Here is a 23,119-nt window from a genome sequence, read left to right as displayed (position 1 = left end):
CAGGCCGAGTGTATGGCGTCCTGGGGAAGCGAGAGGGTCGTGTTCTCCATGAAGAGATGAAGGAAGGGACAGACATGTTCATCATCAAGGCCGTTCTGCCCGTGGCTGAGAGCTTTGGATTTGCTGATGAGATCCGGAAGAGGACCAGCGGGCTGGCCAGTCCACAGCTGGTCTTCAGCCACTGGGAGGTGAGCTGTCTGTTTCTGCTTTAATCCTGACAGAAGCACATTCTGCATCTGTCTGTTTTAACATACACATGCACTTTCATCACTGGTATTAACCCTGTGATCAGTATCTGAATGTTTTACTACTGGTCACTCAAAGAGCCCTCACACATTACACATTGATTCTTCAATTTTTCTTTCCTTTTGTTTTGACTGAACTAGAGGTCCAAATGTTCTGATTGCAATGTGTTGTGTTACCTCTACACTAGATGGTATGTTCATACCAGATGGAAATTGGAAGCAGTGTCCATGTCCATAAAAAAGTAATTTGCTAGGGAGATTTTTATAGAGCAGCTCCAGTACATCTTCTGCAGTCTTGCATTGTCAGCAGATAAGATAAGATAAGATACTTTATTGTTACTGCATGTTATATAGTACAATGCAGTTCAGGTGCACTGAAACCACACTCAGAACAGAAAGACAAATTACACACAGCCACATTCTTTTCAAGACACACTCAGGTTGAACATAACATTGTCAACATTTGCGAAGGGAACGTGCAGATCATTAACAATTATTGTACATTTATAAATGTATATATACACATTAAAGACCCCAAAAGTAGATACATTCCAGTCTTCTCTTTTTGACACTGGGTGTTACATTCATTCACACTCACTCTGCAGCAGAACTCCTCCCACATTCATTAGTGTGAATGCTGAAATTATGTAAAACATTCAAAATACTTTCAGCTAGCATTCAAACAGCTTTAATTTGTCACAGTATACTCTGTGGCCTAGTGGCAGAGTAAAGGTTTGCTGACCATGAGGCCATGGGTTCGATTCCTGCCTCTATCGTGTCTTTGAATGTCGCATCACTGCTTGCATTCTTTGTGCAATGGTGTTCAGCTGCTTTCAGCATTCACACGTATTTCCTTCAGTAAATGCATTTTCTATTTTTTTTTTTTTTTAAATGAACAATGCGTTTTAAATATTCAGTAGGATCAAAGTGTTTACTCTGTTCACGATCAGCAGACAAGTCTTTTGTCTGTAAGGAGAACAAATTAGGATATATTGTTCAGAAACACACAGACAATGTCTCTCAATCTCACAGTCAAAATTCTCACGAGTGGTTTGTTTGCAACAAACAAAAAGGACCATTATTACATGAACAGGTGTTTGATCTTGTCTCTCTCATCCTGTGTGCGTCCCAGGTTATTAGCAGTGATCCAAACTGGGTTCCCACCACCGAAGAAGAATACCTGCACTTTGGTGAGAAAGCGGATTCTGCCAACCAGGCCCTGAAATACATGAACGCTGTCCGCCGCCGCAAAGGCCTCTACGTGGAGGAGAAGATAGTGGAGCACGCAGAGAAGCAGAGGACACTCAGCAAAAACAAATAAAGAGGAGAAGCTCAGGCAGCAGCCCCTCCAGAAAACACAACCTGCACTCATTCAACAGTGACCATGATGACTGCCTGCATACCTTCTTGTGCAACACAATAAATTCCACAGCACATGTTAAGAGTTGTGACAATGATGTGTCTGATGTACAGTATGATCCTACTGTTTTCCCTTATTATTTATGAGTGCATTTACGTTAGATCTACTGAATATACTTGGAATGTAGCAGCATTAAAAAGTGATGATGACTTCACGCAGGCACAATCAGACAATAAGGTTTATGTGTGTTTGGTAGAGTATATAATAAGGAAACAAAGAAGACTAAAGAAAGATGCTACACACAAAAAAACAATTACTATGCAGGAAAAAAAAGCTACTGATTTGAGGATTGGGGTTAGAACAGGTTTATTTTTGTAGTTTTTGTGGCATATTTTAAAAAAAATGACCCCTGTTGGAATTGTCCAATGGGGGGCAGGGGGGTAAAGAAGGAAGGAAATACAAAGGGAAAGCTGACAGAAAGAAAGACAGAAAAGGGCGAGGGCAGCTTCACAATAAATCCATTAAGAGCATTGTCAATGACAAAAGTCTGTATGATTAAGTCTATGAAGCATCGTCTTTTACCTCCTCACCAAAACCAGCAAGACCTGAAAACAGATCAATAATGATAAGGCAACATGATTGATGAATCACATGTAAATATGGATTATGTATGCTACTGTGGGCCAACCTTCCTTTGTAATCTATTTTGAAAAGTGCTATATAAATACAAGTTGTTGTTATTATCACTATGATTTGACTCCTTATACACACTGTGGATCTTTACTATACAGTTCAGCCATTAAATCTAAGAAGGTTACAGTACAATGTTACACATACATATATAAAACATACGGTCTAATCCCCACAGTCTTCATTGTCACCAACTGTGTACATGTATGTGTTCCCTGTAGAAGTGGATAGGCTCCTCCCCCACCGCTCTGTGAGCCGGTGATAAACTGTCCAGTTGGGTTGAAATTGAAGCAGCAGAGCTGTTCTGAGAATAATGAATGCAATAACTCTAGATGTCCAGCAGAGAAAGCTGCAGTAATGGTTCCTGACAGGCTTTTTTAACGTAGTTGACTGAGCAGATGTGTTACAGGCTGGTCTTTCTGACTCAGACTGATACTCTGCTTTAAATCATCTGTCTGATACTTCGTTTTCCTCCTCGTTCCTTCATGACACTGAGGTTCTTCACCTCTCCACACCTCTGCTATAAAATAAAATCCTTTACTCATTCATGTGTGTGTGTGTGTGTGTGTGTGTGTGTGTGTGTGTGTGTGTGTGTGTGTGTTTGACCGATGAGTCAGACACCCATTAGTACAAACAGCAAGGACAAGGTCATTGCAAGGCTGTCTAAATAGTAACATGCCACAGGTCAGAGACCTGGACTCGGTCTGAACAGTGACTGTGAACAACACGGTGGAAGCTGCTGCAAAAACATAAAGAAGGTCTCCCTGAAATCACCAAACTGTTAAAACAACACACATGCACAGACTATATTCACTGTCTATTAAATCTATGCCACGCTCTGTGTTCAGAGGGAGAGCTGATTGATGACATCATCTGAAGCTCCGCCCCATGAACTTTGGAAAACGTTTGTTTCCTTTGCAGTGATGACTCAGAGGTTCTTCCTCGTCTTCTCAGTCACAGAACGAACGTCCCACAGGTGAGTACCTGACTAGAAAGATACAGTATGGAGCTCTGTGCTGTTGCTGTTTAAGTGCACCTGGATGTCAAGCAAGGTTATTATGGTTTTAAAATGTTCATTAGTTTTTATTTTTATTTAGTTTCTCAGTTTGCTTTTTTATTTCAGGTTAGTCTTAGTGTTCAACAAGTGATGAATCAGTTCTAGTTTAGTTTTTATTTTAGAGGAATTGACTAGTTTTTATTTAGTTGTTCATGTTCTAGGAGAAAGCCTCTGTCAGACCTCTGAAGATGAACTTCCACATTAGTGGGATTTTTCCCTTTTAGTTGCATCCCATAATGTTCCCATCCCATCAGTCCTCATCAGGTTTCATTCACTCTCATCTACCTGTGGGTCGTACTCCAAGTTGTCCCATATTGAGCTGTGGCCTTTTCTTCCTGCAGCTTTAGACATCTCTAAGAAAACTACAACTAAGCTGATGTTATCTGACTATCTTTAGTTAGTTTTACATTTTTAGTTTACTAAAGTATTTTTTCACTGCTAGTTTTCTTGTGCATGCTGCAAATTCTTGTGGAGGGTGAAGCTGTGTCACCCAGTTATGTGTGGTCGTGGGATTAACAGCAGATTGTAAAAGATTCAATCTCACCTCAGCAATGTGTCCATGCCTGTAAACTCGGCTCTGCCTGCACTGCAGCTTCTCCTCTGAACTGATTTCTCTAATGTGTCTTCAGTTGCTTGACACAAGTTGGTAAATGAAATTATTCAAAACCCAAACGTCTTGTGTTTTGTGGGATCATCAATCATTACTCAGCTGGAGGTTTTCTGATGCTGCATCATATGAATTCTTTGAGATGACCCATGGCTTCACCCTGCACATGTCATCAGGGCCGTTGCTAGGAATTCTGGGCCCCCTGAAAGAATACTAAAGTGGGCCCCTGACTTTTCCACTTTTTTTCTTAGACTACGTATGTATTATAATTTTTTATTTAGCCTACTTTGTTTTGATGCTAATGCAGATTACTAGGAGTATTAGTCAGGGTCTTATGCAGAATAATTCAGTCATACAAAGATTAGACCACTGGGGTTTTTTGTGGGCCCTACTGGGCGCTGCATGGGCCACTAGAATTATCATCACCGTTCTCCCCTATACAACGGCCCTGCACACGTCATAGATCCACTCCACACAGATATCTAGACTCTACCAGTCACCATGTTTTAGCTTCACTTTGGGGAACCGCCATGTGATCCATCTTTATATACAGTCATTGCTGATGTTACACAGAGGTTAGAGCTCCACCGGCCCTCGTTTGGTGGAAGTGACACCTGCAGACACAAGATCAATGGTGCTACTGTGACAAGGATATTTACACCGGCCCTGAAACACAAGGCACACAAAAAATCACAAGACCCAGACCACGTGCATGTGGAATGAGGTTCTTTCTTTTGTTACTGTTGACAGGATTCATATTGCCTGGTGAGAAATGTGTGGCACTGGTAGAAAGGGTGACGGACACTAGTGGTAACATGTACAGACGGGAAGAAAAAAGGTTCAGGACTAAAACCATCACCACTGTACAGCATGACCAGAAACTGCTTTTATTTAACAGAAAAGACACTGGAGCTGTTTTTCTTCTGCCACTGGGTCTCACAATGAAATGAATTTGAGTTCAGATCAAAATTGAAAATTAAATTAAAAAACTTGATTTAAATTTTCAGAGGGCAAATCACAGAAGAGAAAAGAAAAAGCAAATTAGAGCATACAAAAATTAAAAGTAAGAATCAGAAAGCAGCAGATTAGTAAATATTTTTTGCATAGCAGCAGATAAATAGATTTGGAAATGCAGACAAAAATATGTAGAGGCAAGATTAGTCTTGTAATGTATAGGGTATGTGTGTTTGTGTGCGTACGTGTGTCTACAAGTATGAATGCGTGAGTCTTTTTGTCCCATACCTTCCCAGATATGGGACTACTTTATACATGATTAATTCATATGGATGAAAATCAAAATATGAAGCCCTAAGATTGAGGGGTCATTTTTTTTTAAGCCTGCTGATGTCACCAGCGTGTGTAAGAAACTAGCCGTTCATTTGCATTATAGTGGAGGAGACCAGAGATGGGATGTGGAGTCAGAAATATTTTTGTTAAACATTATTTGTTCCACCATTTCAATAACTTATTTTTAGATGTGAATCTAAAATGTGAAGAATGTGAAGCCCGAAAATACATTTGTTCAATTTTGAATAATTTTGGGTATTTTTTATTGGGGGGGACAATTCATGTTTTTCAGAACCCCCAGAATCTGCACCCATGTGTGTGGCTGTGTTCATAAAAATATCAGAGATCAAAGAGTCTGTTAACAAGCTCCATCCTTCACCTGTCTCTAACCAGAGCTCAGTGAGATTTGTGTTTGGTGAACTTTAGCTATTCTTTGAAAAATACAAACCTCCTATCAGAAAAACCTACTGTGGTCAGCCAGAGACCAGCCCCACATAGTGTAGGGGATTCTAATGTAAAAAATATGGAAACTGTTTGCGAGTTTAAAAGACACACCTCTGCTTTTTCCCAGAAAAGCAGCTACTGATTTTGTATTGTACTTTAATGGAGAGTGGAGATTAGTCCCATCACCCTGACGCTCACAGATCAAAGTCAGTACGTGTCAGGTTAGACAGGCTGATCACCTGAACTAAAGCAATGTGTCTGACTATGTGGAAAAAAATCATCAACTCAAAATTGAGTTTATAATTGATTTGAATAAAAACAGTAAGTCTTCTGCATTCACACTAAATATATAGTATATACAGCAGATGAGAGGAAAATAGATGAATAAATACAGCAGGGATAAATAAATCTGAAATACAGACAGAAATGATGAAGTTCCAGTTATGGTGAGTGCTAAATGCTAATAATGAAAAATACCAGGACAGGACAAGACAACAGCAGATAAATAAATATTGTAGTAAATGAATAAACAATTAAACAAAAATGAGTGAACTTGCTTCAAGTCTTTTCTCTTGAATGTTAAGATTGACATTTATTTGATTTTTAATATCTCTTCCTCTTCAGATATGTTTAGTATCTGGATCAAGCTGTCTCTCCTCCTGTCAGGTAACGTGATTCTTCGTTTACTCATATTTATGGTTTACATGCTCTCTCTCTCTCTCTCTCTCTCTCTCTCTCTCTCTCTCTCTCTCACACACACACACACACACACACGGATGGACAAAAGTAGCAGACCATCTGCATACCACACCCTGCAGGAGCTTTCATGACATCCCATTCTAAATAGGCATTAGTTGTGGCTATAACGTAATAACAAAAACCTCCTCCACCAAACTTTCTAATTTGCATAGACAGACAGACAGGTAACTTTCTCCTGGCATTGGCCAAACCCATACTCACCCATCAGACTGTCAGATAGAGAAGAGTGATTGGTCACTCTGGCTTCAGCGTCCAGTGACAGTGTGCTTTACACCATGCAGTCCAACGTTTGGCATTATGTTTGGTGACGTTAAAGGGATAGTATCATTTTTTTAAAGTGGGGTTGTATGATCTACAAATAGCCCCTAAGTATTTTAATTGCAGTAGCAGACTCTCTGCACTCCTCCCGTTAGCAACGCCAGCCCATAGCCCTGCCCAGAGATTTACAACATACATTGTTGTGAATGGACCCAAAGAAACGGCCTATTTTCACGGCCTAAAAGAGGTTTTACCTGAAAAAAAATACACAGTTCCATTGTTCGCTATAACATAATTTTTTCCAGCCCTTCAAAGTGCAGGAAAAACGCAGTTTTTATTTGGACCTAACAGACTCACGTATCCCTCCGCCCAGAGTTAGCGCCCGCCGATCAGCAGTTGGTCCAAATAAAAACTGTGTTTTTCCTGCACTTTGAGGGGCTGGAAAAAATTATATTATAGCGAACAATGGAACTGTGTATTTTTTTTCACGTAAAACCTCTTTTAGGCTGTGAAAATAGGCCGTTTCTTTGGGTCCATTCACAACAATGTATGTTGTAAATCTCTGGGCAGGGCTATGGGCTGGCGTTGCTAACGGGAGGAGTGCAGAGAGTCTTCTATTGCAATTAAAATACTTAGGGGCTATTTGTAGATCATACAACCCCACTTTTAAAAAAATGCTACTATCCATTTAAAGCTTTCATGCAGCTGCTTGGCCATGAAGCTCTTATGTCAGAGGAGGTGTGGAACTTGGCAGTTATTGAGTCTGCAGAGAATTGGCGCCTTAATGCATTATGCAGCTTATTACTCACTTGCAACCATGCACGTGCACACATAGGGCCCCCCTACCCTTGTTGCTTCGTGTTAAAAAGTGCCCTTTTTTATGTGTGTGTGTGTTTGTTTGTGAGAGAGAGAGAGAGAGAGAGAAAGAGCTGCTGCCTCACCAATAACTCCATGTGTGTTGCACATAGATGAGACGTGACAGACAGTGGAGCGACTTAAACCTCTGTGAGTTATAAATCCATCAACATAACTTCCTTGTGGGGCTGACAAATCGCCTTCCGCTTATTCACCGAGCTTAAATACGAGTCATGTTTCAGAAAGTGCTTGTTAATGAGAGTTAAGACCCCCCCCTCTCCTCTGACTAACATGACCTGAATGTAGTGAACAACAGCAGCAACAGGAGGAATCACTCACTCAGCTTGGTTTCACTGACTATTTGAATTTGTTTCCAGATGTTGAGTTTATTGTGACGTTGCTGTTCTGAAACATGCACAGTAGCAGTCATAGTAGTCATTTCTTGGTTTTGTCACATTTTTGTAACCTGTATCGTTTGCACTTGCACTCCCATGATTTTTTTTTTTTTGTATTTTTTGTTAGGCAGACCATGGTAATGTGCATTGTGCACCTTATAAAAAATACCATATTATTAGCCTACCAGTTCAGAAGTCATGACTCAATTTTGGGAAGTCTGGAAATTGGTCTATCTTATTGTCCCTGATATAGGTCTCGGGCTACGTTAGCTATGCTATGTCAACAAATTGAGATCAGCATGTTGACTGCAGTCCTGTACAGTAACTGTAATTTAATTTTATTTATTTATTTTGTTATTAAGGCCTGAAAAAAAATGGCGCGCACATAGGCTACTGCCCTTTTCTGACATTGAGCCCCTGCCCCTCTATAATCATGTGCACATGTGAAGCCCTATTCTGTGACTTTACTTTTTGTGCCACTATGTGGCCAACCCTAATGGTACCACACTTGAACCCAGTCAGCTCTAGATGTTTGTAGAGGCAGGCTGCATGGTGCTCACTTTACATCTTTGGCAGTGGGAATGAATGAAACACAATTCAGTGATACCGTTGTCCATCTAGTGTACATTATCATTCATGTATTTTGGTCATATCTGATGATATATTATATGATATATATATATATAATCTACCTGTCATTATCACTACACATACAGGAGTGAGGGCATTCCTGGTCCAGAACACCCAGTGCAGCCTGTGTCTGGAGGACTCTGCAGGTCAAGTCCTGCTTAAGAAGTGCAACTTGGACTCCATGAACCAACAGTGGGTCTGGACCACTCAGGGCAAGCTGATGTGTGTTGCTACATCCAGATGTTTGTCGGCCCAGCCAGATCCAGTCCGGACCTTGTCCTGCCACAGCCCCAGCCCAGAGGGAGAACGGTTACTGTGGGACTGTGACAGGGACAGACTGATCAGCAGGAGCACCACAATGATGCTTTCAGTAGATGGCCAACATGTGGTTCTGACTGACCGCAGCAAACAGTCCAAGTGGAAATCTCTAGACCAGGGGGACATCTGCCAGGAAAAACTCAGTAAGTCAGAAAATATTTTAAAACCAGAAAGGTTTCATCATAATCTATAGCCTATTTATATTAATATCTTAATAATATTACAATGACAAAGACATGTGTTGCTGCTGGCTCTTGTACTAAGCATGTTCATAACAGTGTTACCCCGAAATCCCCCAGCTCTCTTTGTCGCAGAGCAGCGAGTGGCCAGAGACAACACCATGGGACAATTACAGCTTAGATATCTCGCAATATCAGCCATTTATAACAGATCACCTTGCCTTCTTTAGGTTGAATTGCTGTTTTTGTTGTTTTCTCACGTTGAAATGTTTAAATGCTGATTCTGCTTTCTTTTGTATTTATGTAACCGAGAGACAAAGTAGACCAGTAAATAGTCCCTATTACAGTCCAGAGCTATGTGGATTATTATTAAGCTTTAGTCCACACATTTCAGCGGAGCAGACTCCACTGAAAATAGACCCGACAGAGTCGTGTGGAAAGGCTAACTAGAATAGTGTGTGCGCGTCGTCGCAAGTAGACTATGTGGACATTGTGTTACGTTAAAAACAGCAGCAGTGGTGTTGGACTGCATAAAATGATAAATAAGGTATACTCATTAAAGGGATATTTCAACATTTTGGCAAATTGGCCTATTGCCATAATCCCTATAGTCATACCAGTAGGTTCATTACCTTTAATTGTCGGTGCAAGCTGTTTTTAGATCGGTGGGGCAGAGACGCAAGCTGCTCAGCTAACGCAATGGAGACTCATGGTATTTCTAGCTTTCCCTCATCAAACTCATCAAATACACATTCCAACAACTCCAAAACGCTCTGGTGGACAAATTGTGACCTGCACATTCACCACATAACGGAACATTACGAGACAGAGTTGTTATCGAGGCAAATACGTAGCCGAAACTACATTCCAGACACGGCTGCTGGGCGGAGTGATTTCAAAAGCAAGTAGTTCTGAGTATTTGCTTCATGTGTCGTGATGTTATTATTTTTTAGTGTGGTGAATGTGCAGGTCACAACTTGTCCACCAGAGTGTTTTGGAGTTGTTGGATTGTGTATTTAGTTTGATGAGGGAAATGTGAAAATACCATGCAGCTCGCGTAGGCTACTTCTCCTCTACTCCTAAAACTATAGGGATTATGGCAATAGGCGACTTTGCCAAAATGTTGAAATATCCCTAAACGCTTAAACAGATTTAAGGTGCGGCGTGGAGGCGAAGAACCACCCGACGCAAGGCGAAACTTTGGTTCATAATTGTTGCATCCGTTGGTGGTTTTGATTACATTTTGTGTCTTTTATTTGTTACGTCCCCGATGTGAAAGGGCCTTAACTTGAAAAATGTTGTAAACTACATCTACATCTACCAAGCTCTAGTATCAAAGCCTCAGTACACACACGCAGTCAGTACTCAGAGCTTAGCCTTAAAACCTGCCGTCCAGCCTGTCACCGTGCCTGTCCGTTCTGTCTGTCTGTCTGTCTGTCTGCCTGAGCTGTCCCTAACCTACCTTTCTCTAATTCTGTCTCAAACCTGTCTTCCTGCCTGTCTGTGAACTACCTCCTTGTCTGTCTGTAGGACTCAGACGGGCATATGATGATCCAGATGAGAGTCAGGATGTAGAGGGCCATGCCGGTGAGAGTGCAGTCATGTCAGATGAACAAAGAAAGTATCTGCGCTGGTACTATCGCACAGAGGATCGTAAGTGCTGCAGATATGAATCCCCTCAAACTGTTCTGAAAGTTACAGCCTGATGTGAGTTACAGAATTGAGCCACTTGTTTATCATTTACCTGCTCAGCTGTAGCAGCAAAAGTAGATTAGAATGTATTCTGGGGTAGCTACGTCTCTTAAAAATATTTTTTCTTTGCTTATTGATGTTTTATAAACTATATTTAAATTGAAGGGTTACAGGTTATAGCCTAAATAATATTGATTATTAAACCTAGCTTGTTGAAAACCTGTTTAAAATCTTACTATAATCACTAATTCCCATATAGATAGATAGATAGATAGATAGATAGATAGATAGATAGATAGATAGATAGATAGATAGATAGATAGATAGATAGATAGATAGATAGATAGATAGATAGATAGATAGATAGATAGATAGATAGATAGATATGTATGTGGTCGATAAGCAATATTCTTGTGTTCTTCCTATTGCAGCAACCATGTGGAAGTTTGTGCTTCTTGGACTGTCCTTTGTCTGCCTGCTAGTTGGATTTCTTCTACTGGGAATGGGATCCATGGCCAACAAGTACTACCTCAATTTATTCAGTAACTTAATTTCACTGTGTATTTCATTTCATTGACTGACCATTCATTCCCTGTCCGTTCCCCACAGGAGCAGAAAGAAGATAGCTCAGTACAAGGCAGCAGCATCTCTGGTTAAAAAGAGTGGACATGAAGAAATAGCTCTCAGAGATGACTGTAACAGCAACGGAGAGGCGAATGACCTCAGAGCAGGAGACATTGTGGTCACGTGGAAAGATGGCAACACCTCTTGCCTGTTCTCAGATCCTGCACCACAGGCGGAGGAACAGGAGCAGGAACAGGAGGAACAAGTGAAGGAGGAGGAGGAGTTAGAGAAAGAGGTGGTGTCAGATGCTGCTGAGCTGTCATCTAGTTACGAGGTCATGGCAATTCAGTGAGGGGTTAATAATCTCACCCAGTGACAAGTCACCTTCACAGCCAGCTTCTGAAGACAGAAACAAATATTCAGGCTGAATGTCTGATATGATATATGATTTATTTGATTATTCACTCTCTAATGCTTGGACCAGGCTTTGTTCAGTATTTTGAGAAATTCATTGATCTGATTTCTTTGTCAGAGTTCAGACTGATAGCAGCTGTGGTGGTACACTACCAGGTGATGTTACTGAGCAGATGTATGAACACCACTTACGGCAGTGGCAGCTTAGCTCTTTCCCCCTTGTTCCTTAATGCTAAGCTACACTAAACACTTCCAGACTGTACCACACATAAGGGAAGTTCATGTTTTTTTTCCCCATAAGCTGAACTAGGTAAGAAGATAAGAGACAGTGATGTCATTCAGATGTGTGTCAATGTGTATGTGTATTTTCATGATCATTAACTAATAAAATAAATTCTGTGAAGTGTGATGATTTTCTTTAGGCCAGGGTTTAATAACAGGAACTGATCAGAGAGACGATGGGCTTAGTCAGCTTCTGAATATGTTTTGTGGAGGGCTCCCCTTGCTGCCTCTATCTACCTGCAGCATTCAATCATCAATAAATGATTATGTCAGATAATGTTTACGCTCTGGTGTAAATATCATTGCAATTACACTTTACCTTTCCCCGTTCAAAGCTGGGCCATCTCAGCACAGTTCAACAGGTTTCTAATAGGAAATCCTAAACTGCTCAGTCAGTCAAACAGCATGGTCAACTTTCCTATTAACTCTACCATTCACTATTTCCTCTAATTCGAAACCAGACATTGTAAGTTCTCAGTTTTTTTTTTCTCAGTTAAGTTTATTATTCATCACGTTTTAACATGAAGGAATAGTAAAAGAAGTACAAAGAATGTACAAAGGGACTTATTTAATATAAAGTAGAGAAAATGAACCGACGTTTCGACCAGGAGGTTCTTCTTCAGGGTGTGGGACAAAGCTACAATGACGAGGTTTAAATGAATAGTACAGGTGGTAATTGGGAAGATGTAATCATTTTCTGATCTATCCACCAATAGCTCCTATCTATAAAATAACACCATAAACATTAAAGGCAATTTCACTGAAACAGTTCTTACAAGATTACAAGAATTTTTATTTGTCATTTCACATGCACAAATGTACATAAAAAATAAAAATAAAATGTTCCCCCAACAAGTACCAGTACCACAGTGATTATTCAGAGATCAGATCAGACCCGATCAGAGATGGGGAGTGGCAGTGGAAGAGGACAGAGACCGTTCATAATTCTGCCCTGAGGGAAAAATCGTTCAGCATCCTGCTGGATCTAGAACGGAGGCTCTGATACCTGTTCCCGCTGCTGGCTCTGGTCACGCCGCCATGGCAACACCTATAGGTCCTAAAAAGCCCTTATGAAATTGACACTAAATTATTATAACTTAAAATATAATATGGAATGCCTTACTTCAGATCAAACATTTACACTATTTTATTCATATACAGTAAATGCATACCGGGTATGTAAGTAGGCTATGTATTAACTGTTATACCACAGATCAGGCAGGTGGTGTTGATGCTGTGGTTGGTGACATCATATAACATTGTATTTGTGTGTCTGTGGGGCATGCAGGTGATGTATGTGGGTATGCTGGTCTGACCCAGAGTCCGTTTGACAAGATTTGGGTAGAAACATGTCATTCAAAATATGAATCTTTATTTATTCTTTATTTACTGTAAAAAGTAGCCCAATTCCACTGGAAAACCGTGGACCTGGCAACCCTGGTAGGCTGCACATGTTCTTAAGGTGGTGTTTATAGCTGAGAAGTTGCGCACCGCTATCATCAATGAATCATTCAATGATTTTGTACTTTCAGGCAGATTTTGTAGTATTATTTTAGGCAAATTAAGCAAAGTGTTGCATAATTTTGAGTATGCTTATCTGATTACACCACAAGGCATTCTTAATGTTACAGTAATAACTTTGCTGCATGGCCTCCAAGGGCTGTCAGTTGGTGAAACCCCGTAGAAACATGTACATGACTGACATTCCTGACAAATCTGACTGTGGCCATAAAAATGGCACACACAATATTTTGTGCATACTGGGGGTGTGCCCTAATTCAAATATGTCCTCAGAAAGGCAGATATTATGGATCTGAATATGTTTTTGTTACTGAATTTTGTCATCACTATTCAGAAAATAAAGGAAAGCCCATTTTTATGATATGCGCATATATGCAGCGACTGCTCCATCCAAGGAAAAGGTGCATTATAATAGGTTATTCATTATTGAAGTGAATCTCTTGATACTGAGGATTTTGTCATGCATTGTCAGAATTACAGTAACATAACTTCCTTTAATCTAATTCTCCTTATTACATCTGTTCTAATCAAGAAGAGAGAAATTAAAAAAAAAACACTCCTGGAATAAACCATGTGCACTCCCAGTTTAAACTGTAATATGGTACAGATCATTTTTGGGTTAAACAGACTCCAGCTGGTTGTTTTCCCTCAGGCGGTTTGGGTCCTTTTTACATCTGTGTTTTATCAATCAGTAGTTGCCAGTGTCATTTTCTGTGCTGCAATCTGGCCACAAGGAGACTGGATAAAAATGGTCAACATTTAAATAAGTAAATAGCATGTAGCACTGACTTGATGCTATTTTCACAGCTGATAAAGCTGTGTTAATAGTGTGATGGTTGGATAGATAGATAGATAGATAGATAGATAGATAGATAGATAGATAGATAGATAGATAGATAGATAGATAGATAGATAGATAGATAGATAGATAGAGATAGATAGATAGATAGATAGATAGATAGATAGATAGATAGATAGATAGATAGATAGATAGATAGATAGATAGATAGATAGATAGATAGATAGATAGATAGATAGATAGATAGATAGATAGATAGATAGATAGATAGATAGATAGATAGATAGATAGATAGGTAACAACTCTGGGTAGCCTTTACAGAGACAGTTCCAATAACCAGGGTTTTGTTATACTGTTTTTTTTTATTTGTTCTGTAAAGTGTGTGTTACAGTAAAGGGGACAGTTTAGCCGGGAACTATTTGAGCACTCTGCTCTTCATGCTGCTGGCTGACTGGTCCCTGTTGTCCTGTGTTATAAAGCAGAATACAGGGGGCATGCCCTCTACTGGCCAGTCACTTCATTGTGACCACAGAGATTTCCATGTATGTGATGAATTTGATGAGGGAAAGGCGATTTACAGCGCGCCGTGCAGAGCTCACGTCTCTGCCCCGCCCATCTAAAAACAGCTTGCACCGACAATTAAAGGTAATGAACCTAATGTCTTGGAACTGGCCAAGTAAGATGAGGATTGATGGCTTGGGCCTTTTGGTATGTATGCTCATGGGCCAATGAGGGATCTTCAAGGAGACAATGGTATGGTGGGTACCTTCACTCTGCTCTGTCTCTGGTTCTACTTGCTTGAGGAGGGACAGTATTACAGTAAATGGGTGAGAGAACACTGCTTCTGCTTAGATGTTGTGCTGCTGTGTCAAGCATGTCTGCTTTTGAAATCATTGATTGATTGATTGATTAGTCTTTATTTCGAACATATTAAAAAAAAGATTAAAGGGACAACAAGGAGTTTTGGAAAAGCAAAGCGTTTTCACACTACATTTATGAGCCTCCGCGCACCGTAAAATTCTTTGACCGGCGCAAGACAGACTCATGTTTTCATTCATCAAGAATTAAAGTCAGAGGTTGGAAGACGATCACATACCGTCGTAGTTCCCACAATAAACAGCGATTCGGCTGCGTTATTCTCATGACTCGCCACGAAACCGAAAGTAAAGAAACGCTGGTCGGCTCGCCCAGCATTTCCACCACCACTAATAATAACAAAATAACGATAGAGACAAAACAATATTTTATCTAAAATGGGCCCATTAACAAGTGTGGGTAGCAGAGATTCATCCACATTAACGTGAGACTTTTTTATAACCAAATAGAAACTACTCGTTGTCCCTTTAAAAAAAAGAGATGAGCACTGTTTCTCTTCCTTGTTTTGAATCTGCACTGAAACATTTGCTGCTAATTTTTTTCCCCAATTCATCAGTCAGTCTTTGCATAGTAGAAAATGAAGTAAATGAACAACGCTCATCAGAAGTTTCCTGGGCCAAAGACGGCCTATGGCCTAGTCCCCCGTCTCGCTAACAGATCTCAGTAATTAGGCCGCTGCCATCTCCTGCCTCCTCCAAGTCTCTGCTAGAAATGAAACAGTCAGATGGTCTGACAGCTATCAAACTTGAACAATCTTCAGCAGCCTCATTGCTCACCTCTGCTCAGCACCCACACTCGACAAAACAGGTCAGGAAGAACACAGAAGTACACACTCAATCAATGTACCATTTTTATTGTACTTATATAGAAATACTTAAGAAAAAAACAAAACAAAACAAAACAAAAACATGATGTAGCACCATTATTTTTTGTCTTATTTTTCTCATGTATAACTTTAAATGTCAAAAAATAAAAAATCTTGATAACATTTTCAATTCTTATCGCAGCAAATATAATATTAGTATTTGACCATGAGGTTGAAGGCCCTTCATCATAAAATAAAATAGACTTTGTTCTTAAACTTTGATCAATAAAGTACATTTATTCTCAAGTAACTTACATATACTTAAACAAGTGGTAAACAAATGTAGTAAAATAGAAATACTAAAACTATAGTGGTGCAACAGAAGCCTGTAATTCCCACTGGAATCTAATTCATATAAATTTTTAGAAAGCATTAACGGTTTCTTTGTGTTCAACTTACTAAGTTTTGTACATTTCCATGTTTCATAATAATATAGAATAAAATATACTTTATCTTACTGAATAGAAAATATGCTGGGTGAAGCAGATAAGACATTTTTTGTTAAAACTATAAAAAACTCCTCCCCAACAGAATACTGTCAATTACAATACCATTTTTTTGACATTTCCTCTCATGGTAATGTGATATTAAAGTAATACAGTGATCAGTGCCGTAAGGCCATACTACAAAATAAACACTATTTCAACCCAGCTACAAAATGTTCACTTAACTTAAATCAAAATATCTGTAAACAGTTTTGCGATAAGAAATATAATCTTTCAAGTCAAAAAAGAATAAAATACTTCAATCTGTATTAATGTCCTTTAAACCTTCATCTTGTGGAAATGTATTCTGTACATGCACACACATAGACACACACATGTGTATATGTATATATGTGTGTGTAGGATATGTCGTTGCTCCCTCGTATAGTTTGGGACCTAAAGCTGCAGTATGTCAATAGACCTGTTTGGCTGGAAGCCCTCCGTGTTCCCCAGCATGGCTCCCTCTCTCCTTACATTTAATTGGCAAAACTCTGAGGCAGCACGTATGACCCACCGACCTCCATCCTGACCCCGCCGCGTCTCTTCAGTCCATAAATATAGAATACAATTTACTAGAACTATTCATTTCTTAACTGTTTAAAACATGCACTTAGAAAATATTTACCCCTAGCAGTATAACAGTATATTATTAACTACTGCACGGCGGTCAGCTGTGACTGAACCCAAACAAGGGGTGTCAAATAGTCAAAGAGAGATATACTTATTATGAAAATATACGTATAGCCTGAGTGACGAGTGTGTGGCAGACGGGGCATTTGGGCTCACTCCTCTCGCAGATGCGATTGGCACACTCCATACAGAAGAGGTTGTGGCCACAGGGGACCAGGGCCGCGATGACCTCGCTCTCGAAGCACACCGAACAGTCACGGCTGCCTTTCCGGCTGCTGCCAGAGGAGGTGGAGGAGGAGGAGGAGGAGGAGGAAGAGGAGGAGGAGGAGTCACATGGAACTCCTGGCAGGGAGGTGATGATACTGGAGTAACCAGAAAAACTAAGAGAGCCCCCACCCGGGTCGCTCCGCACCCTCCGCTCTAGGTGGTGCTCGACGGGGCCTCCTCCGCCGTTGCTATGCAGCGGCTGTGGGATACATCCGTTAACTCTCCGCTGACTCATCGCGATCCCGTTGGCGTTGGTGGCGGAGTTGCTTTGGAACATGGCTGCGCTGGAGGTGGGGGAGCCGCCTCTGATGAAGGGGGGGGTCACGTGGCTGTCGTACCAGAGGAGGCCCGGCGGCGGGGGCGGGGCTTGTGCGTGGTCGAATCCCGGCGAGGAGTCGAAACTCAGATCAGTGCAGTCGGGCGAGATCATGTCACTTTCATGAACAAAATCACCGCCGTCGACGTTGATGATGATGTTGTTGTTGTTGTTGTTGTTGTTATTATTGTTGTTGCCGTTGTTGTTATTGGTGGTGGTGTAGCTGAGCGTGGGGCTGGGGGGGCTGAAGTCGGCCATGCACGAGCTGCTGTTGAAGAAGGAGTCTGTGGAGGCGCTGCCCAGGGAGGAGGACGAGTCGTTGCGGTAGCTGGAGAAGGGTTTACGCCCCGAGGTGGGGGTCACGGGGGGGGCGCCGGGCTTGGACCACAGGGCGGCGTGGTGGTGGCCCTGCAGGTCCAAACCCACGTCCGTCCCGTTGGCGTGGAAGTCGTTCTCGTCCTGGAGCTCGATGAGCCCCCCGGTCCTCATGGCGATGTGCGCCTCGATCTCCTCGCGCGCCCGGTCCACGTTCTCCGGCATCCCCGTCACCTCGAACACGGGCTCCTTGTCCCGGCTGGGGGTCACGATGTAGGTGTGGGTCTGCTGCTGGATGCGCTTGATGGTGGCGCCCTTGGGGCCGACGACCAACCCGACCACGCGGTAAGGCACCCGCACCTGGATCGTGGTCTGTCCCGGCAGGTTGGGCGGTCCGACGGCCGGGGTGCCGCCCCCGTTCAGGGTGGTGTTTTTGTTTCTGGTGGCTCGGATCATGGAGAAGTGCTCGGCGGCGGAGATGATCTCCCTCCGGGCCATGGCCACGTCCTCCCTCCTTCCTGTCACCACAAACACAGGCTCCTCGCCTCGGACCGGGGTCTTGATGTAGGTGTTGGTCTTTGCTCGCAGGGCTTTGATTTTGCAACCTGGGGTATGGAAACAAACGGTAAAAGTGAGCTCACATTGCTTAATAACAATTTGTCATGTGATAAATCATTGCTTATTGAATTTAATGAATGTATAACGACTTCATGGTGCACTGACACAGGTTTACAAGACAAACGTAACTGATAAGAGGACTCACTTCTTTTTTCTTTTTTACAGTAATGCCACTATGGAAAGGGGAATCCCTTAGCAAAAAGTAGATTATTAAAGTGTACTACAAGTATACTCATTTTATACTAAAACTGAGGCAGTAGACTTTTGAAAACTTAAAATGACCTATAAAGTATACTTTTAAGGGAAGACACTATGTAATTATTTTATATCCTGACACTAGGGATGGGTACCAAAACCCAGGGCTACATTTTTAAAGTGTGACGTATTAATAAGACAGATGATATGTTTAAGTCTGTTCGCACATTTTATCTCACTTTTTTTTAATCAAAATCATTTCTGACACATGGCAAGGCAGTTTTATTTGTATTTGAAACCCTTTAACAGGGAAAATTGGAGAAACCTCAGGGTGAGCAACAGAGGAGGGATCCCTATATGTTGAAGAGATGTTTTATAACACAGAATATGCAAAACATAGAAATGTTAACAAGAGTTGACGAAGGCAGCTTCTGGTGGGAGGGGGGCAGGGAGGGCTGGCCGGCTTAATGGGAGTAAAGGGAGCTGAATCTGCCTAAGAATGATGTTCACAATGCAGTGGAGAGACCCCATCCTCACCCTGTGTGTGAGGGGTGGGGCAGCTCTGTGTCACTCCGCCACTGTGCAGCACACATGCAGACACACAGACTCAGCTGTTACTATCTGTAGCAGAGAGGGCCGACATTCTGAGTGTTTTCAAGTCTTTTACATGTAAGAGCAAAAATGAGGAAGTGTCTAGTGAAAAGTAGCCTGGAGCCGACTTCAATTTATGGGTCATCACTCAATTTCAATATTACAGTGAATAATAAGTTCTTGCGTCCAAATGGATACTCTTTGATTTTGACTACTTGCTTTACTGTAATATAGTTTCAAAAGGTTAAATACATAATGGTGATTTATGACAGGTTGCCCCACCACAAGATGAGTTATTCTTTCAAGAAAACTCCCCAAACACTTCAACTATGTGCTAATACTGGTGGGCTTGAACCACTGAACCTTTAACCATATTACATTTAGAATGAAAATAACACAAAAATAGAGGCATTCCATACTAATTTCTGCAATTAAAAGTCATCTTATTTAGAAAAACTAATCAGTGGAAGTACACGAAAAAACCAAGACCAAGCAATTAACAAAATAACTACAATGTCTGTGCTGCTCTTTTCTGTATTTCTTTTACAATTTTGAATTTTCATTCTATCTTTCTTATGATGGACATTCCTGCAAAAATAAATCTTGAGTATGCAGTCTGTTTATGTTTTCTAGTTACATCATTAACTCCAGTTAACTCCATCTAAAATAAAAATAAAAACACATTTTTAACCATTTTAGTTCACACCACTGGTCTTATGTGTATCTACTGAACCAGAGGTCTTTTATCTTTTAGTTTCCACATTTATGTTTCAAATAAAAAAGGTCAATTTGAATAGCTTGTGTGCATGATTATCATGCAATTGACAGACAGTTGATATCAGCATTGGTATCAGTTAACAAGGTCTGTTTATAAATGGCAGAAGCATGGCCGTCCTACTCACTGTACCTTGAACATTAAAAAAAAACATGAATTATGTATTATTTGAATAGCTTAGTATTGAATGCACAATAATAAGGTACATTTATACATGGCACTGGGCCCAGTTTGATAAAATACAATTTTTTTTAATATAGTAGGGGTCCCTGCTCTATCTCTCCATCAGTTTGGGGGTCTTCGGCCTGAAAAACATTGAAGACCCCTGTACTAAACAAAGTAGGCAAAAAAAAAACTACAAACTACAGAAATAAACCTGTTCTATGCAGTGCCTTTCAATGCTTTCACTGAATATTACGTGACAACTTGCCCAAAGGTGATGTTTTTTGCTGCTGCTAGCGAGGCTATTTTCACTGATCATGGTCATTTATCAAAGTTTTCATACACAATTACTGCAGTTTTTACTTTTTACTGAGGATCGAAAATAGGAAAATTGCTCTCACCTGAGATGCCAATCACTCATGCCACACGTAAAGAGCTAAATATCTTTGAATAGCGAGATAAATGTATCTGTTCAATTTTTTGACCTAACTCCCTCTGGTGAGCGACATATGACCAGTGTGTCAACAAGATGCCCCTCCCTCCCCTCCCCTATACCGGATCACTGAGCAGCAGGACTGTTCAGATCTTAAGGATACTCTGACACTGCATGTCAGTGCCACGTTGGTGCATAATGTTGCACTCCAACACAAACACACACACACACACACCTCTCTCTGGTCAAACTGGGACAGAGTCAGGAAACAGCCTTGGAGGAATGACATAAGCAGAGCAGAGCCAGCTGAGGGGGGCCTGGTGATGTAAGGAGGGATGCAGAGGAGAGTAAACACACCTAGACTTTTTCCTCAGTGGATGTGGACAGAGGATGTTGTTATGATGCTGTGACAAACTGTTTGTAAAAATGGACTATAGCCTACAAATAAAATTGCTCAATCTACATATCAATTCTACTTTAACGTGAAATTCTTAGAAATACATTTTGATGTGAATTGAACTTAAATTTGATCTTTTTTTTTCAAGAGGCTCCCTGTAAGTTTGTATAGCAACACATCTAGGCCCAGATCCTTTCTTTCTTGTTCTGCCTTTCCACGGTGGGTAGGTGTTCCTGTGTTTCTGCGACTCCTTTGTTTGTCTCGGAGCAGCAGCGGTTAAACTAGAAACTGAGGGGAGGGAAAAGATTCCGCATATGTAACCAAGTACCAGTTCTTGCCCCCTGCGGCTCAGAGACTATAGCTATAGGTCCCTGTGCATTTCTGGGCGTCTTCTGACAGTGACAAGGTAAGAAGATCATGACCGCTGTCTTGATCCTGTAGCTACTATACTGTCATGATCATAAAGCAAGAAGCAGCTTAATAACAAAGGCGCATCTGTGATGTGAGAGCCACGTTTAACTGAGCTAATTCAGTGACCTACAAGAGGATGATTAATACCTCAAATAATGACTACCTGACCCGTCAGCGCCCACTGCTGCACGTCGCCCAGACGTCTCCTCATTTCAATTACACGGGATGCCCTATTTGCCCTAGCCTAAACTCCATGCAAAGAGTTCATCAGATGCACAATGCCATTTGTTAGGCGACACACTTTTACTTTGTATAGGCTACATCATTTTAGGTTGTGTTATCTTTTTTGTCATGTGTTCTTGTAAGTGGCTGGACGACTTGAATTTCCCTCCAGGGGGGTGAATAAAGCATTTGTCTATTCCATAACTTAATGATGCTTTTTGTCCCCCCCAGAAGTAGCCTATACGCATCAATAACCTATTAACTTATAATCTTCTCAGAGTTGGTTCAAGTCACTCTGCTATTTTGCAATCACATGGAATAATAATTTCATGTTAATAACAACTTCATTAAGTTGTTCCGTTTTTTCCCCAAACCTATGACTACAACTGGGTCTGGAACAGATGCTGAATTCATTTAGGCCGAATATCAGTTGTTCCACGGCTCGTGCAGACCAGCAACATGCATCATTCCGATGTATTGGCATTCAGTTCCTCCCACGCAGTATAAGCTCCTGCATGGCTGTCTGTCTGTAACAGTGTGATGATAACTAACTACACATGAAAACTATGTGGAAACACTAAAAAAAACACGCACCTTGTCTGCCCACAATCTCAGCGACATGCTCGGAGCTGGGGACCGGGACGCACTCGGTCATGTTCACACCCTTTTTCCGCTGCTCCTGGTTCTCGTCGTACAGGGAACCCTCGTCGCTGTCCAAGCCGAGCAGGGAGAGGTGATCCAGGGCGATGTGGAGGGCTTTCTGCTCGTCCAGTGCCTCTCCCCGGACACCGCTGTCGACGAAGAGGGAGCTGGGCATCTTCAGAGCTTTAATCGCAACGTTGCGGAATCCGAATGCAAGTCAAAAAAAAAACGAAGGAGGAGGGTAAATATAAGGAGTGACCAGGAGGGGGGGAGAAAGAAAGAAAGAAAGAAAGGAGAGGGGAGGAGGAGGAGGGGGAGGCACCGGACCGGGTTGTCGAAGGTAATTGGGTCAGTGCAAATAAATCAGTGCGACTGATGGAGGAAGAAAATAGGGTGCAACTGCAACGAGCCACCAGAGAGCATCCACTGTCCCTTTGTTGTCCTGGTCCAGCCGGTAGATATAATATAATACAGCCTATAATATAATATAGGCTAACAGCAGGGCGGAGAAGAGACGCGTGTTTACTCCACCGCCGGCGCTCGGTGCTGCTGCTGCTGCTGCT

General features: G+C 41.4%; 3 protein-coding genes across 3 annotated transcripts in view; 2 read left to right on the top strand and 1 right to left on the bottom strand.

The window, feature by feature from the left end:
* Positions 1–1,906, top strand: part of efl1 (elongation factor like GTPase 1) — a 32,158-nt gene extending 30,252 nt beyond the window's left edge. The window contains exons 21-22 of the mRNA XM_085771394.1: positions 4–188; positions 1,378–1,906. Of these exons, the coding sequence (XP_085627520.1) occupies positions 4–188; positions 1,378–1,566 (374 nt within the window). The 3' untranslated portion in view covers positions 1,567–1,906. The remainder of the gene's footprint in view (positions 1–3; positions 189–1,377) is intronic.
* Positions 1,907–3,131: 1,225 nt separating this feature from the next.
* LOC146990293 (uncharacterized) lies at positions 3,132–11,897 on the top strand. Its single transcript, XM_085771592.1, has 6 exons — positions 3,132–3,271; positions 6,315–6,356; positions 8,674–9,048; positions 10,615–10,737; positions 11,208–11,298; positions 11,386–11,897. Exons 2-6 carry the CDS (start codon positions 6,317–6,319, stop codon positions 11,690–11,692), a joined length of 936 nt encoding a protein of 311 aa, XP_085627718.1. The 5' UTR covers positions 3,132–3,271; positions 6,315–6,316; the 3' UTR covers positions 11,693–11,897.
* A 4,238-nt stretch (positions 11,898–16,135) lies between these two features.
* On the bottom strand, positions 16,136–22,762 carry mex3b (mex-3 RNA binding family member B). Its single transcript, XM_085771507.1, has 2 exons — positions 22,509–22,762; positions 16,136–18,715 (listed from the first exon to the last, which is right to left on the bottom strand). Exons 1-2 carry the CDS (start codon positions 22,729–22,731, stop codon positions 17,307–17,309), a joined length of 1,632 nt encoding a protein of 543 aa, XP_085627633.1. The 5' UTR covers positions 22,732–22,762; the 3' UTR covers positions 16,136–17,306.
* Positions 22,763–23,119: the final 357 nt, after the last annotated feature.

The sequence above is a fragment of the Trachurus japonicus genome, chromosome 3 (assembly GCF_045865225.1).
Source record: "Trachurus japonicus isolate A0001 chromosome 3, Traja_1.0".
Classification (NCBI taxonomy): Eukaryota; Metazoa; Chordata; class Actinopteri; order Carangiformes; family Carangidae; genus Trachurus; species Trachurus japonicus.
Note: the sequence above shows the minus strand (reverse complement) of the source record. Positions and strands in the feature narration are given on the sequence as shown.